Source organism: Bos taurus, chromosome 8 (assembly GCF_002263795.3).
Source record: "Bos taurus isolate L1 Dominette 01449 registration number 42190680 breed Hereford chromosome 8, ARS-UCD2.0, whole genome shotgun sequence".
NCBI lineage: Eukaryota > Metazoa > Chordata > Mammalia > Artiodactyla > Bovidae > Bos > Bos taurus.
Window position 1 is genome coordinate 52,242,196 of NC_037335.1, and position 12,251 is coordinate 52,254,446.

At 38.3% G+C, this 12,251-nt stretch overlaps 1 protein-coding gene across 3 annotated transcripts in view; it reads left to right on the forward strand.

Annotated features, from left to right (window-relative positions):
- Nucleotides 1–12,251, forward strand: part of PCSK5 (proprotein convertase subtilisin/kexin type 5) — a 519,623-nt gene that overhangs the window by 330,670 nt on the left and 176,702 nt on the right. For all 3 annotated transcript variants that reach the window (XM_024996182.2, XM_024996184.2, XM_024996185.2), the window contains exons 14-16: nt 4,061–4,204; nt 8,532–8,634; nt 10,485–10,678. In XM_024996182.2, the coding sequence (XP_024851950.1) occupies nt 4,061–4,204; nt 8,532–8,634; nt 10,485–10,678 (441 nt within the window). The remainder of the gene's footprint in view (nt 1–4,060; nt 4,205–8,531; nt 8,635–10,484; nt 10,679–12,251) is intronic.

Sequence of the window (12,251 nt, forward strand, 5' to 3'; positions counted from 1 at the left end):
ATGTTTTGGATATTTGCCGCTTATCAGATATATGATTTGCAAATGTTTTCCACAAGTTACATTCTCATTTAATTGATGATTTCCTTTGCTGTGCAGAAGCTCTATAGTTTGATATCGTTCCATGTGTTTATTTTTGTATTTGTTCCCTTTGCTTTTGTTGTCAAATACAAAAACCATTCCCAAGATCAGTGTCAAGGAGTGTGCCACTGGTTTTCTTCTAGAAGTGTTATGGTTTCAGGTCTTACATTCAGATCTTTAAGCCATTACAAGTTAGTTTTTGTGCGTGGTGTTAGCGGTCCAGTTTTTCTAACACCGTTTGTTGAAGACTGCCTTTTCTCTATTGCATCAATATATTCTTGGCTAGTCTGTCATAAATTGACTATATACATGCGCATCTCTGTTTCATTCATTTATCTGTTTTTATGTCAATACCATTACTATTTGATTATTTGTAATATGGTTTGAAATCAGAGAGCATGATAACTCCAGCTGTGTTCTTTCTCAAGATTGCTTTGGCTATTTTGGGTCTTTGGGGTCCATAAAAATTTTAGGATTCTTTGTTCTATTTCTGTGAAAAATGCCTTTGGAATTTTCCTAAGGATTACATTGAATCTGTAGATTGCTTTAGGTAGTAGGGACATTTTTATAATATTCCTATAATTCATGAACATGGAATATCTTTCCATTTATTCATGTCAATTTATTTCATCAATTTCTTACAGTTTCCAATGTACACATATCTCACCTTCTTGGTTATATTTATTCCTAGGTATTGTGTTCTTTTGATGCAATTGTAAATAGGATTGCTTTCTCTGATAATCTGTCATTTGTATAAAGAAATGCAACAGATTTTTGTACATTAATTTTGTATCTTGAAACTTCTTTGACTTTGTTACTTAGTTCTAAGTTTTTTGGTAGCGTCTTTAGGGGTTTCTATATGTAATATGTTATCTACAAATGTTTTACTTCTTCCTTTATAACTTATATGCCTTTTCTTTCTTTTTCTTGCCTACATCCTTGTTCCTGATCTTTACTACATTGACAAATGTTCCCTCTATAACCACTTTGTTGAAAGTCTTTTTCATAAATGGATGTTGAATTCTGTCAATGCTTTTTTGCGTCCATTGAGCTAATTATGAGTTTTAAGCCTTCATTTTGTTACTGTGGAAAATGAGAGTGATTGATTCTCAGATGTTGAAACAAGCTTTCATCCCTGAAATACCATTTGATTATGATGTATTATCCTTCTAATGTATTGATGTATTCAGTTTGCTAATATTTTGTTAAGGATTTTTGCATCTATGTTTACATCTGGTTTTGATATCAGAGTAACATGTATGCTCAATTCAGTCACATCCTATTCTTTGTGACCACATGGACTATAGCCCTTCAGGCTCCTCTGGCCATAGAATTTTTCAGGCAAGAATATTGGAGTGGATTGCCATTTTCTACTCCAGGGAATCTTCCCAACCCAATGATCAAACCCTTGGCAGGCAGATTCTTTACCACTGTGCCCCCTGGAAACCCATCAGAGTAATAATACTGACTTCATAAAATGAGTTTTGAAGTATTCCTTCCTCTCCTATTTTTTGGAAGAATTTGAGAAGGATCGGGCTCCCCAGGTGGTGCTAGTGGTAAGAACTTGCCTGCCAATGCAGGAGACCTAAGAGACACAGGTTCGATCCCTGAGTTGGGAAGATCCATGGGAGGAGAGCATGGCAACCCACAACAGTATTCTTGCCTGGTGAATCCCATGGATAGAGGAGATTGGCAGGCTACAGTCCATAGGGTCACACAGAGTTAGACATGATTAAAGCAACTTTGCATGCACGCACAAGAAGGATTGGTAATAATTTTTATTTAACTGTTTGGTAGAATCCACTAGTGAAGTGTCTAATCCTGGACATACCTTTGTTAGGAAGTTCTTGATTACTGATTCAATCTCCTTACAATAAGTGGTCTATTCAGATTTCAGTTTCTTCATGATTCAGTCTTAGTAGAATATATATTTCTAGGAATTCATTCATTTCTTGTAGGTCTTCCAGTTTGTTAGTATATAATTGCTGATAGTAGTCTTATGAGCCCTTATTTTGTATTAATTAAGATGTCTCCTTTTTAATTTCTGGTTTGAGGCTTTCTCTCTTCTTCTTGGTGAATCTGCCAATTGATAAATTGGTTTATCAATTTTATTCATAGTCTAAGGGAATGTGTGAACCTAAGCCCCACTAACCAGCAGAGCCAGCAAACTAGAGGTGTCCCCTGGGTGCCAGCTGAGGGTACAAGCCCTTTCTTTTGGTACCAACAAGATGGAGAGGCCAAGGGAGAACATACAGATGGCTCCCATGAGCCTCCATCTTTGGAGAGTATTCAGTAGGTCCTCATCTGTATGTTAAATTACATGTCTGCCCCTCAGCCAGTGCTTTAAGATAAGCAAATAAGCCTATTTCCCAGAAAGTCTGGGTGCTATGCAGTCAACCGCCTTTGTTCAATACCCAAGGATGAGAGCCCACGCTGGTGAACTCTTTAGTGTACCCAAGCCCCACTGGCTTTCAGAGCTACATGCTTTGGGGGCTCGAGTGCAGGTCTTAAAAGTTGTGATACCCAATGTAGGGATCAAACTTTTCACTCCTTGGGGGAGAAGCTGGGGCCACTCAGCTGCCTTTTTTTCTGGAGGAAACTGTCCCATGTGTGGCTGTAGAGTCACTGAGTGTATGAGAAGCAGTGAGTTCAGGACCTTCCTATATTACTCTTAAATCAGAACCCCCAAATGGGTTTTAATATCAGTCTGTCCTCTTACTGCTTTGGGGAACTTTATCAGCCTCTGTGCCTCTGTCTTCTCATCTTTATAGTGAAAATATCTATTTCTCACTTGTGACCACTGAATAGAATAAAATGTACTTAGCATAAAGTAAGTACTTATAAAAAATAAGCATCAATTTGATGGGGATAATAGATGCTAACAGATAAATTACCAGATATCTGAAGTTCATCACTCTCTGGACTGTGACAGAGCCCAACCCCAACCTTACCTAGATTCTCTGTATTATGCCAAGATAAGAAGGAGATCTAAGGTGTGTGGGCATGGGGGGGAAGTATCCTGCCTTCCTGCCAGCATATTTCCATGTTTTTAATGAGTCTGTCTTAATCACTTTTACTTAAGATTCATATTAAAAAGAACTACAGTAAGTCAGGGAAACATGTTTTCTGTTTGCTTTTTGCATTAAAGATTTTAGTTTTATAAAGCTGAGAAATGAATGACTAAATAAGGATTAGGCAAATGTTCCTTGAGAGCCTGCCATCCAAAGGAGGAAAAGCACTTCCCTCGTGCCCCAAGGTGCCCGTGGCAGGGAAATGCTCCGACAGTACCACCCAGTAGAACATGCTGCCAGCAGTGGAAATGTTTCCTATAGCTGTGCTGTCCACCATAGTGCCACTAGTCATATATGGTTACTGAGCACTTGAAATGTGGTCTGACTGAAGAACTGAGGTTTAAATTGTAGTTACACAGAAACAGCCAAATGCGTCGAGTGACTGTCACTGGACAGCACAGGTCTATCAGTTAATATAGTGATATATTCTTAAGACTGACAGAGCCCTTGAATTGGGTGAAACAAAGTAGTTGTTATAATCTTTTTATTTTTGATAAACAAGTCAGAGAATGTCGATCCTGCTTTTAATGTAAATAAGACTTTTATACCTAGAAAAAGAAAGCCTTCTGTAAGATTCTAGGATTCTCTTAAATACTCATAATTTGACATTCAGCCCTTGATCCAGCAATCTGAGATGGTTGTTTCTTACCAAAAACAGAGCTGATTAAATTAGGATGTATGCTGCAATTGTTACTCAGGAAATACATGGTATGTGACTTATTCAATAGTTAATTCTGCAAGCAGTGGAAAATGCATTTCTAGCCCTGTATGTGATGCAGTGATTCATATGAATCTGTTTCCCGCAGTTCTATTTTTCTACCGCTTTTTCTTCAGTTAGAAGGAATGAAAGAAATTGTAAAGCTCAAGAGAGAATGTTTGCTCATGACATACTTTTATTATTGTTTCCCAAGGTAAATTGAAAGAATGGTCTCTGGTCCTCTACGGCACCTCTGTGCAGCCATACTCTCCCACCAATGAGTTCCCTAAAGTGGAACGTGTCCGGTATAGCCGAGTCGAAGACCCGACCGACGACTACGGGACGGAGGATTATGCAGGTGAGCTGGCTTCCAGTGAGAAGGCAGGCTGAGGAAAAAAAACTCACGCGTCATTCCCCCAAGGAGACACACTTCTACTCATATTGTGATCTATTTTAATCCATCTTCCTTTCTATCCCTTAAACATATTTGTATGTGTACATTCATATATTCAAATATCAATGTTTTTTTCTTCAAAACTAAAATCACACTGTATATAGAACATTCATATCCTTTTTTCCCATTAAAGGTATTATTAAGAGCATATTTCCCTGTTGTCAAATATCCTTAGAACACATATTTAAAAGATAGCATAATCGTCCATCCTGTGATTGTATTATATTTAATCCATAATCTGAGATATGTAGTTTGCTTTACATTTTACACTATTTTAAATAAGAGCTCAATGAATATCATTATCAGTTTTTGACTATATCATCTTTGACTGTTTCTTTAGAATAGAGTTCTAAGAATTACTGCATCAAAGGGAATCGTCAGTTTTAGGGCTTGGATATGTTGCTTTCCAGACAACGTGTACCAGTCTACACCATGACCAGTGCACGATTGTTACTGCCCTCATTCCTGCCAGCCTTGAGTGGAAAGAAAAAAGCAAAAGAACAGATTTAAATTTTTATAGCTCTGACTCCTAGTAAATCTAAATATTTAGTAAAGCAAACCATTTTTTCCTTTGTAGTTCTCTGAATTGTGTCTTTTACTCACTTTTCAATTCAAAGTGGCAGCATTTTTCTTATTTATAAAAACTCTTTGTATGCTATTGACTCTCACATTGTCTCATATTTGCTGGAAACCATTTCTCTGTTATCGCCTGCTTCCAAAATGCAGTTTTTGTTTGGAGGGCAGTTTATAGTTTCATATAACATTTATAATTTCTTTTATACAGAATGTTTATTCTTTAAAAATAAATATCCATATTTTTATAATCTGGTTTTACATTTGGCCATTAACTCATCTAGAACTTACTTTCATTTATAATATACAGTGTAAAGTGAAGTTCTGTCTTTATCCTCCAAACAGACTAATGACTGAGTTGTCATCCCTACTTTTACTGTTTCCTTTATAACAGCACAGTAATTTCTTATACCAGGGTCTCTTCTGGTACCACTTTTTCTGATTTATCAATCTAATAATACTTAATCCAGTAGCACCCACGCTACATTTTAATATGCTGAATATCTACTTATTCTCATAGCAATTCTTAAGTCCCTCTTTAAAAATCTCATTGAAATTTAGTTTGAATTTACATGCAATCTCATGCGAAGAATTCTTTTTACAGTTTACAGTCTTTCCATCCAAAAAAGACTTTTTTACTGAAATCCTTTAATTTTATGAAGTGTTTTTCTTGGTAGTGTTATTTCTACATATTTTGGGTCTAGTTACTACTGTAATGGAAAATATTCCATATTTTCTAACTACTGTATTCTGGTATCAGAGATATCTATTGGCTAGTGTATGTTTATCTTACATCTGACCATTTCACTTACCTTTATTTGTGTATTTTAGAGTTGATTTTCTGGAGCAGTTAGGTACTATAGCCATATCCTCTGCAAATTATCTTGTCTCTTTCCCAGTGCGTTTCTGAGTCCTGTCTTATTGTATTGTTTACCACTTCCAGCAGCATGCAGTTCTTCTGGGATATAACACTTAACAAAAAAGGCTTTCCCTAATGAAGAACTGTTTTTAAGTAGCAGTTGATTGTACCTTTAAACTGGAACCATCTTGTCTTCCTGCAGCTAAGCTCTCTGAGATTCTTTTTCATTAATCACTTTAACAGAGTATTTGAAATATGCATTTGGTTCCTTTTATTCTGAACAGGTAGTATCCCAGTGTCAATAGAGAATTCAGACCAATTGAACTAACCAGAGCTAGATTGTGTTCAACTTTTGCTTTGCGTTTATAATATTACTGTTCATGTTACAACCAGCAAACCATTTATTTTGTCTTCTCTGATAGGAGCATAATAATAATATATTACTATGTGTCTTATGGTATGTTTCCCATTCAATTTTTGGTAATCTTAAAATTCTAAACAGTTATATACATTTTGTGGTTTTTCTCACTGCATCTCCAAAATGTCCACATTGGCACTTGTGAGAAAACAAAGACAATTATTTCATTATTACCCAGCAACCTAAAATGCTAAACTGCATCTGGGATAGTTTAGGATTATGAAAGAAACAGCACAGCATGTGACCCTGCCATACAGAGTCCTTTGGCACATATCAAGAATAAATGGTTTGGGGTTTGTTTGTTTGTTTTAATTGTAGTAATCATCTGGTGAAAATTTAGGGCCACCCAATAACTCCTTTTCTTTGGAGCTGTGATTTTCTTTTTTTTTTTTTTAACAAGTATGCAGATGTCATTTATTTGGTCCATAAGTACAGTATAGTTGTATTTGAGTTTTACAAAACATCAAATATAAATAACCTGAAACTGTAACAATACACAAAAATTGGCTTCTTACACAGACATACCAGGCAGTACAAGCTGAAAACTTGAGTAAATTAACAACTGTTTTACATTAATATACATAGTGCCAGTTAACATTTAAAAACAGGTTTCAATGCATAGCACTCGATACTTCTTTGAATCTGTTTCAGTCAGTTAAGAGTATGAAAATGGTTAGATCTAGGCTAAAAATAATTCTTCTTCTAACCAAAAATAAAGGCATAATATTTATAACCAGGTATCAACTTTACTAAACCACAATGATTTTCACTTTCATTAAGAAGTCAGCCTTTGAGAGGGTCAGATGGCATTCTCATAACCAGGTCCCTGTACTGTTTCATCAAATTCCAGGCACTGTGGGACCCACAGCTGGCTGAACTTCAACTCTTAGGCAGCAGAAGCACTCTCTCCTCATGGACTGCAGTAGTCAGCTAAAATGTTGCAAGTTGCAATAGCTGTGGAACTTAATTTCAAGATCAATTTTAAGGCTTTTGGGAAAATAGAGATAAACAGTGTCAAATGACTCTTATGATTAAGCAGAAATATACATCAAGTCTGTAGCATTTTAAAATGACTCATTTCTATTCAGAGCCAAAGGTCATGACTTACCCCTAAGTCGGAGACCTGAACTAAGAAGCAGGACCTCTGTTGACCCCAACTCTCCTAGGGAGATCAACTAGACGAGCCACTATAACTCTTGGAAAATCATTTTTATCTGTAAAATGAGGGTGTATGGCTACTAGATTTTTCTCCAGGTCATTCCTCCCCTACTTCTACCATTTTATGTTTCAATTTAGTAACTGTAGAACATAGTCCTACAGTGACTAAAGGAAAACAAATTTCAACAAAAGTAAGACCTTTTGATTAAAATAAGTGTGCCTCAAGACAATTCTGGTACCCTTGATTGACTTTTTGTGCATTTCATGTACCATGTAAATCGCTAGTTAAAATCATGAGTTTTCATTGGGAAATAGCTTGAAGATTATGAGACCAAATGTCTCAAACTACAGAAAACAAAAAGAAGGAGTCAAAGAAGTAAGTTATCTATAACTAGCCCATGTCATTAGAAAATCTCTTTTCATCAATCACAAAATAGCTCTTTTTAGCATTTTTTTTCCTGCCTGTGCATTCTTTCTAGTTCTTCACCAAAGAATATACAGCAAGAGAGATGAGGAACATTCATCCTTGGTCTGGAATTCTTTAAGCTTGCTTGCATCTTTTAAAACTTATGTATAGTTTTCTTTTGTTGAGTTGCCCATTGGCCTATGGGTAGGATGCAATTTTAAATCTATTATCTGTGCCTGAAGTACCTGCTTTGTAATCCAAGACGAGATGCTGATAAAATTGTGCCAGACCCCATAATGATGTTTCTTTCTGGCTCTAATCTCAGAGGTACTCAGTGGCTTTAATGACCTTGGATGAGAGAGGCAGTCTGGTCAGGACATTGAATAACAGCCCTCTTTTCTTTTCTGCTAACAGCATAAAATTCTCATTTTTCTATAAATCCAGCATTTTAATTATTATGCATATTTAATTGCAATCATTTTTTTTTTTTTTAGTTGCTGCAGTGGTTTTTTTTCTTTGAATTCTGGGTTGTCATTTCCCACAAAGCAACTATACATGTACTTTGAAGACAAGGTCCCTACTAGGAGTTACATGCTTGATACTTAGCTAATTGAGGTTCCCCCCCCGCCATAAAAGCAAGAATTTATCTCGGCTTATAGCCACATTAAACATTATTCCATCTTACTGCATTAGAAACTCTTAAGGAAAACTCTCACTGCATAAGGGGGAGAAAAAGCCTATTTTTATCCCAAATTCAAGTTAACACTTACGTGCTTAAAATCACTTTTTCCAAGTGTTATTCTGATTTCTTTTGGAGGCCCCTGTGACCCCGAGTGCAGTGAGGTGGGCTGTGATGGGCCAGGACCCGACCACTGCAATGACTGTTTGCACTACTACTACAAGCTGAAAAATAACACCAGGTAAGAGAGATGCCCCATCAGGATACCTGAAGCGCGCTCCCTGGTGGCAGTTCCTGGGAGCTCCCACAGTTCACCAGCGGCAGGGTGTTCCATGGTCTCCCACCAGAACCAAAGTCCAGATGCTGCTGCACAGGCCCCTACACCTCGCTGCATCATTTGAATAGTGAAACTGATACTGAATTACAAAACACCCGATTTTGATCTACAATTTTTTGATCTACAAACTGATGATACTGAATTACAAAACAACCCGATTTTGATCTAGGCTAGGAAACTGCAGAGGTCTTTTCTCACATTTCAAAGGATGATGGGGAGGGACTAGTTATGCACATGCCTGATCTGCCCTTCTAGACCTTTCCATCCCACTGATGTTTGATGCCCCACAGCTGCACTTTCCCTCCAGGAAATGGATGATTTTCTGAATTCCTCAAAGTGTAAGCTTTCCATGTGGCAAAGCTACTGGTCCCTGTGCATCCTCACTACTCTGCTCTGGACAGTAAGGTGGGCCTGCTTGAACCCATGCTTCTGAGCCCCTGGATTCTGCCTCGAGCGGATATGTATCCACAGGGAAGGCTGTGGAACACACTGCTCATCAGAAGCCATGTTCTTCCAGGCTGTTTCCCACATCCCTAACACCTCTCCCTCCTGTTTCAGAAGGAAACTCACTCTAGGAAGCCGACCTGGTATCCACACTCCAGTCACCCAGGAGGGTCCTATTCCTGTCACATCCATGCTGGAATTTCAGTTCCTTAAAGGGAATATAAAGCAAAAATTAAATTTAAAAAGAATTTTTAATTAAAAATAAATTTCTTAAAAGGAAAAGTCCTTGGCTACCCCAGCCCCTCTCATTATCTCCTAGACTGGCAAATGCCTGACATTTAATTAGTACTCAGTAAGTACTTGTTGGAGAAGGCAATGGCACCCCACTCCAGTACTCTTGCCTGGAAAATCCCACGGACCGGAGGAGCCTGGTAGGCTGCAGTCCATGGGGTCGCTAAGAGTCGGACACGACTGAGCGACTTCACTTTCACTTTTCACTTTCATGCATTGGAGAAGGCAATGGCAACCCACTCCAGTGTTCTTGCCTGGAGAATCCCAGAGACGGGGGAGCCTGGTGGGCTGCCATCTATGGGGTCGCACAGAGTCAGACACGACTGAAGCGACTTAGCAGCAGCATCAAGTACTTGTTAAATGAATAAATAAAGCCCAGATCTTCAGTTATGGGCAAACAAAGAAGTGTTTTTTTTTTTTTTTTTTTTTATCATAAACAGCATTAAATTTTCAAATACATTTTTTTTTCTTGGCTATGCCACACAGCTTGCAGGATCTCAGTACCCCAACCAGGGACTGAACCCAAGCCGCATCAGTGAAAGCCCAGAATCCTAACCACTAAGCCAGTAGGGAACTCCCTAAATATATTAATTTAGACAATAGCATACACATCCCAGAACTCATATAACAATACACAACAATAGAAACTAATCCTTTATATAGGGATTTTTGCATAAAATCATGGTTCACATGTCTTCTCTTCAACCCAACAGACAACCTTCCTGTTGAGACTCAGTTTCTAACCATCATCCCCTTTAAAGAGCTAGACCCGAACTGGAAGATGGTTTGGACCAAGACATTCCTTGCTTGGTGGACTTGGTATTATGTAACTGCAGTGCTATGTCAGCACCCTACATACGAGAAGGCTTTAACCAACAGAATTTGGCCCTTTGGATGTGGTATTACCATCAGAGTTTAAAAAGGATTTTGAGAATGAGGACAGCTGTGTGCTCAGCACCTTACTCACTCAGGACTGAATCTCTGGTGACACTGCTCTTCTTTATCATCCCACAACGCAGAATCTGTGTCTCCAGCTGCCCTCCTGGCCACTACCACGCTGATAAGAAGCGATGCAGAAAGTGTGCCCCCAACTGCGACTCCTGCTTTGGAAGCCACGGGGACCAGTGCCTGTCCTGTAAATATGGATACTTCCTGAATGAAGAAACCAACAGCTGTGTCACTCACTGCCCTGATGGATCATATCAGGACACCAGTGAGTTGATTCCCAAATTTGGTTTTTAGAGAGGAAATATAAGGTTTTCACTTGAACGACCTTGGGAGGGATAGTCCTCATGAAATCTAGGCCTTTCTTAATATCAAAAAAGAGCTAGTCAGTTTTTAGGAGAACACTAGAATATTTTGTAAAAATGAATTTTAGAAAATTTTGCAAAAAATATTTTGTGTAAAAATGCCTGTAACTAACTCCTTCAAGGGGTGCTCTGCCTCACCCTCAGGTTCACTGACTTGCTAGGAGGACCCACAAGACTCAGTATATAATTATACTCAAGAACTCATGGTTATAACTTACTATAGTAAAGAGATACAAAGTAGAATCAGCAAAGGGGAAAGGCATGCGGGACAGTCTGGAGGAAACCAGGTGCAAGTTTCCCAGAGTTTTCTTCCAATGGAGTGACACAGGATACATCCCATCCCCATCAAAAATCTGTGATTATGTGTGAATGTCAGCTACCAGGGAACCTCCCTAGAGTTTCAGCACCCAGAGGTGTAACTGGGATCTGGTCATGAAAGCTCCTCTGATGGCTCAGTGGTAAAGAATCCACTTGCCAATGCAGGAGACATGGGTCCAATCCCTGGGTTGTGAAGATCCCCTGGCAATCCACTCTAGTATTCTTACCTGGGAAATCCCATGGACAGAGTTGCCTGGCGGGCTATAGTCCATGGGGTCTCAAAAGAGTCAGACCTGACTTAATGACTGAACAAAAACATGAAGGCACCCTGTGCCTGTACCATACCAAAATTCCAGACTCTGCAAAGGAAAGCACGTATTCAATACAAACCATATTGTTTCTACGAACAGTTTAGGCACCATGAGCCACTCTAGTCAAGGTAGTGGGAAACTTCATGAAATCCAACTTTCCAAATGTCAGCCATGGGCCAACCTTACAAGGATAACAGCCAGGCCTGTTTTTTCTGCACATTAAGCAAAGGAAACAGACTTTTATGATATCAGTAAGGTGTAAATAGACACTGGAATTTATCAGAGTTATTTAACCCATCAATAAAGGAACCTAAAGGTGATAAGTGGGTTCAAAGACTATCAGGTATCACAGTCCACCAGGAAAGGCAAATGAACTCCATTTGCTGAGTTAGAGAAAAAACTGAATAAATTTCATACATGGGAATACAATTAGAATTTTGGAGGGTTATTTTTTCAAATGGGCAGAACTCACTTGCAACTTTTATCAAACAAAAATTTATAAATTAACATGTAACTTCACAGAATGTGGGCTCTAATCAAATGTCATTAGTGAACAGATAAGGCACACTCCCTAGAGAATCCAGTAATCCTCAGGCACACCTCTTTTTAGAGAGTGCTCTATTATAGCTCTGGTAAGGACTGCAGGAATTTTTTGCTTTATTTCTGAGCCCTGGATAATTTATCAGAATGAGAGTGTCACACCACAGTATGACAGTGAAATTTCTTGTTTCTACCCAACCTAAGAAAAAAGAAAACCCAACTTTAAAGGAACAAGAGTTGTTTTTTTTTTTTTCAAAAGCAGCAAAAATTTTAAAGTGGATACCCTTGCTCCTTAAGCAGTTTTTTA